At 34.2% G+C, this 4,851-nt stretch overlaps 1 protein-coding gene across 1 annotated transcript; it reads left to right on the top strand.

The window, feature by feature from the left end:
- Positions 1 to 2,458: 2,458 nt before the first annotated feature.
- On the top strand, positions 2,459 to 3,635 carry LOC105878044 (mitotic-spindle organizing protein 1). Its single transcript, XM_012777214.3, has one exon. It carries the CDS (start codon positions 2,519 to 2,521, stop codon positions 2,759 to 2,761), a length of 243 nt encoding a protein of 80 aa, XP_012632668.1. The 5' UTR covers positions 2,459 to 2,518; the 3' UTR covers positions 2,762 to 3,635.
- Positions 3,636 to 4,851: the final 1,216 nt, after the last annotated feature.

The raw sequence follows: 4,851 nt of genomic DNA, 5'->3' as shown, positions 1-4,851 counted from the left end.
TTGGCCAATTAATTTATTTCTATTTTAGTAGAGACAGGAGTCTCGCTCTTGCTCAGGCTGGTTTCAAACTTCTGACCTTGAGCAATCCACCCACCTCAGCCTCCCAGAGTGCTAGTATTACAGGCGTGAGCCACCATGCCCAGCCTAAATCTGTTTTATTTTATTTAAGAATATTATGGGGATACAAATACTTTGATTACATATATTGCCTTTGCACCACCTAAGTCAGAGGTACAATCGTACGCATCCCCCAGACATTGTGCACTGCACCCATTAGGTGTAAATATTAAATCTGGTTTTAATCCAATTTATACTTGAGATCATTATTATAACCAAAGCAGATACTGGATCTATATTAGAATCACTGAGAAGGAAACTTCCTTTGAAATATTAAATATCAGTGTTGGAACTTTGCTAGATCTCATGAAAAATTATCAAGATGCCTTTAAATTAAATATATATATATATATTATATATATATATATGTTACAACTAGCAAAGTCTCACTGTTAATATTTTTGAGGTTGAAACATTCTCTCCATGAAATAGAAGATTGTTGAGAAGGAAAAAAAGACATTTTGGGATAGTACAGATTTTATTATGCATTTCTTTGAAGTAAGGGGAAATATTTCAAAGAGAAATGATACAATATAAGATGAACTGGATATCATGCTGCATGGAAAAGCAAAGAGGCTATCAAAGACTCACAGGGCACACCAACATAAATTGTAAGAGAACAGTACAGTCTTCATGGCTGGGAAAATCTGCACTCCAGAACTGGCTCCTTGGATTCTGTATCCAATGCTTAGCACAATGCCTGGGATATAGTAAGTGAAAATACATATTAGTTGAGTAAATGAATTATAAGGTATCTGAGAATTAGGAAAAGGAAAAACAAAATTTGATCGTAGTAATAGAAAGGGAAGTAGAAGAGCACTAAAAATAAATGCACATACTTACATGTCTTATCTTCTATTGTCCTTACACCCATCACACAGTACCTCCACCCACCTCACACCACATACACCCACCACCATCCATCACTACTTGCCAACGAAAGTTCTGACTTGTGACACATATCCGACATCAATATGCCCTATCTGATCCAAAGGTATGGTTCCTGTGGCCAGATATTCAAACTTAGCCTTGGCAACAATGAAGAGGACTAGGCAAAGCCCCTAGGACATTTCCTTTGTTCATCCATTCAGTCATTTACTCATTACTTAGCCAATATTTGTGTGTTAGGCTCTTAGTCTACTGCTGGCAATATAAAGTTAAATAGGATATAGTCCTTGTAATCTAGAAACTCCCAATCCAGCAAACCATTATCTGTGAAATAAGAACTGTGTAAGTTATGTGAGGTGCTCTGCAAAAACCAAGGAGGTGAAGCAATTTGTCAGATCAAAGAAAAATATATTATAGCTTTCCCCTCTAAGTTGCTTCCAGAATCTTGGCCAAAGTCTGATAGATACTTGATTATTTAGTTTTGGATTTGTTTTCTGCCAGGTTGGGTCATGGCAGGAAATCATTTATCAACAGTTGGTAAGCACTGCGATCACTCAAGTCCTAGGTACATCCCTTTCTCTTCCACATCTCTTTGGTTCAAATGTGGTGTTAATAATATCACCATCTTCCTAATGCCCAAATTTAAACCTCACTCTTATCACAAAGTTTAATCCCCCACATCTAATAAGCTCCCTTGGGATTCAACTCCTGCAATGTTTCATACAACCTTACTGATCTTTCCAGTCCCAGCAACAACCACTTCCTTCTGGTCTTCATGGTCCTCAGCAAGAAGTCCCACAATAGCCTCTGACCAGAACAATTTTCCTAAAACACAGCTCCCATCATGCATCGCTCAAGAACACAGCTGTGCTAATCATTAAATTCTCATCAGCACTAGGCCATAGGAATCAATATGTGTTTGCTGGAATTGACCCCGGCTCCTGCTAATGAACTTCCCGATGTGAGGCAGAAGGAATTTAATATCCCTAGTATCAGCTTCACTGTAGTGTCAAGAATGCTTATGTCCACTAGCTGGAGTTTCTGGCTCTTTTCGACAATTGTAAATAAATTCAAGCACTGACATATTCTTTTTCTCCACCCTACTGTTTGGTTTATAACAGAGAATGACCACACTACTTCTCTTCATTGCTTCCTCTTTCTTTCTTTTTTCTTATCTATGCATGTATATTTCTATTTTAATTGACAAATAAAAAATTGTATGTATTTATAGTGTAAAACAATGTTTTGGTATACATGTACACAGTATTTACATATCTTTCAAAGTAGGTTATAATTATAAAGTTCACAGAGTCTTTTATATTCACTGCATTTCAGGTTGGCTACTTCCTAATGGTACAAAGGGCCAACAACCTGTCAGAAAATTGCCTCTGAGACATATCACATGAGTATATACATGTATATTCTTACATGCTAAAAAAAATATATTCCGAGGAGAAAGGAAGGCGCTCCAGTTCCGGGTCAGGCCCTTCTCCCGCCTCCCTCGGCCTCCGCCATGGCGAACAGTGGCGGCGCCGGGGCGGCGACGACGGCGGCGAACATGAATGCGGTGAGGGAGACCATGGACGTTCTGCTTGAGATTTCCAGAATTTTGAATACTGGCTTAGATATGGAAACTTTGTCTATTTGTGTACGGCTTTGTGAACAAGGAATTAACCCAGAAGCTTTATCATCGGTTATTAAGGAGCTTCGCAAGGCTACTGAAGCGCTAAAGGCTGCTGAAAATATGACAAGCTGACTTTCTGGAGAAATTCTGATGAGATATGTCAAGCTCTGCAGGAGGATTTGAAGATTGCTTTGTAGTCAAGAATGTACAATGAAATTACTGCATGCATCAGTGTAGAAAAATTTTCCTTTTTATAAGAATTATAAAACCATAGCTTTATAAATCAGTGGAAAGTGGCTTACAGAGAAAACTATCAGATGTGTTTACATCACATCTTACTCACTTTTTTTTAACAGCTATAATGCTTTGGCATTGTTATGTTCATATTTATGTATTCCTTATTTATAGCTCTGATAGCTTTAATTTTCTAAGCAGTCTGTCTATCAGATGTGCACATCTGCTGTGCCTGGTTGAAGTATAGTGGAACCCATCAGTAGTGATGTGTGGTAGTTATGACTTGTTGACATTTCCATTATAAACTTTAATTTTGAATTGTTTATGCATAAAAACTGGATTTATGTTGTATTGGGCTGAAAGTTGACAGGATTTCCACTACCATTTGTGAATTTTGATTTAAGTTCATTATTATATCAGAATCTTGTTTTTTAAAAAATAAGAGCATGGAAAACATTTCTAGTAATCTGCTCTTTAACAAAGAATATTTAGTTTTTTAAACAGTTTGTTGGGCAGTTAATGTGAACCAGATAATTTTTGTATTGATTGAAAAATAAAACTTTTAGAAACTTAGATTTTAAAGGAAATGACAGTGTTTAGCCTAGCATTACTTATAGTTTGAATCATTTAAATCTAATGAAAATGTTAGTTGAGAATTTTTTTAAGTTTTTATACCCTATAAATGAAGACCTAAAAAATAATGTATAAAATGAAACATAGCCAACATGCAAAATTCCTGTTTACTTTTATTACATAAAAGTAATTTAAGTGCTTACCTGACAAATCTTGAGTGGTTATTTAATAAATCACTAGATAGGAGGTATGTTTCAACAGATATTTAGTATTTTCTGATGAAATAAGGATTTCTAGTCATTAAACAAAAACTAATCTAATGTTCTATATCAGGAATTATAAGTATGGCTTTTTAAAATCAGTTTATGTGTCCTTTTTTTTACCCTTAAAGCTATAACTCATCAAAGTGATGATATAAAATAAAATTTTAATATATTGATTCTGTTCCTATAACAGAATCTCAGTGAAATTTTTTTGGCAAGACTTCAGGATTTAATATGATTTTATTGTTTCTTAAATTTTAGATTTTGTTAGATACCATTTAAATGATAATACAAGCATTTGCTCTTTAGTAGCATTTTTTGTTTTTCAGACAAACTGAAATGGTTTTAATAAGACTTAGTGATATTGGTGTAGAACCTTCTGTGCTATTTTTAAAATGTAGGACTTTGACCATTTTGACTTTTTAAATGAATGACATTTTTGCCAAGTGCACTGCAAGGTCTATTATTGGCAGAACAGGTTTGGAGACACCAAGAACTTATGATAAGTCATTTGATAATAAACACTGCAAATACAGCATGTTGTTATTTATAAAATGTTAAAGAGAACACTTTTGTTAACCTTCAAAATTTGTATATGCTTTTAGGCCATAAGAGTTGATAGTTTTATTTATGAGTTTGTAGATTAAGTTATTTATCTATGAAACAAAACAGGAAAATATATTAAGAAGGGATTATGTTTACAGAAGATGTTTCTTTAATGTGTCACATTTCTTAAATGTAAACATATTTTTAATGCATACTTAAGTAATATTTAAGAAACCAAACAAAATAATGATACAATTGCAGTGTTGTGCTTGTTGTCAGTGACAATAATAAAACCATTTTGGTGGAAAAAAAAAAAAAAAAAAAAAAAAATATATTCCATAAGGATTTTTTTTAATGACCTTTTACCAAAGTCATCTCTAAAAACATTTGTGGAGTTCATCTTAATTGTGCCTCAGAGCCATTGTTCACTACCTATATAGGATGATAAATCTGAGTAAATAACCTAATCACTACATTTGGTATTGCGTAAACTAATATAATGGTCACGTGCGTTGAATGGTGCTATGGAGAGAATGTGTTCTCCAAAATTAACATGTTGGAAACTTAATTCCCAATGCAACAGTGTTGGGATGTCAGGCCTTTTGG

The sequence above is a fragment of the Microcebus murinus genome, chromosome 1, assembly GCF_040939455.1.
Source record: "Microcebus murinus isolate Inina chromosome 1, M.murinus_Inina_mat1.0, whole genome shotgun sequence".
NCBI lineage: Eukaryota > Metazoa > Chordata > Mammalia > Primates > Cheirogaleidae > Microcebus > Microcebus murinus.
The sequence above is the reverse complement of the archived record's forward strand: the minus strand, read 5'-3'. Positions and strand labels throughout refer to the sequence as shown.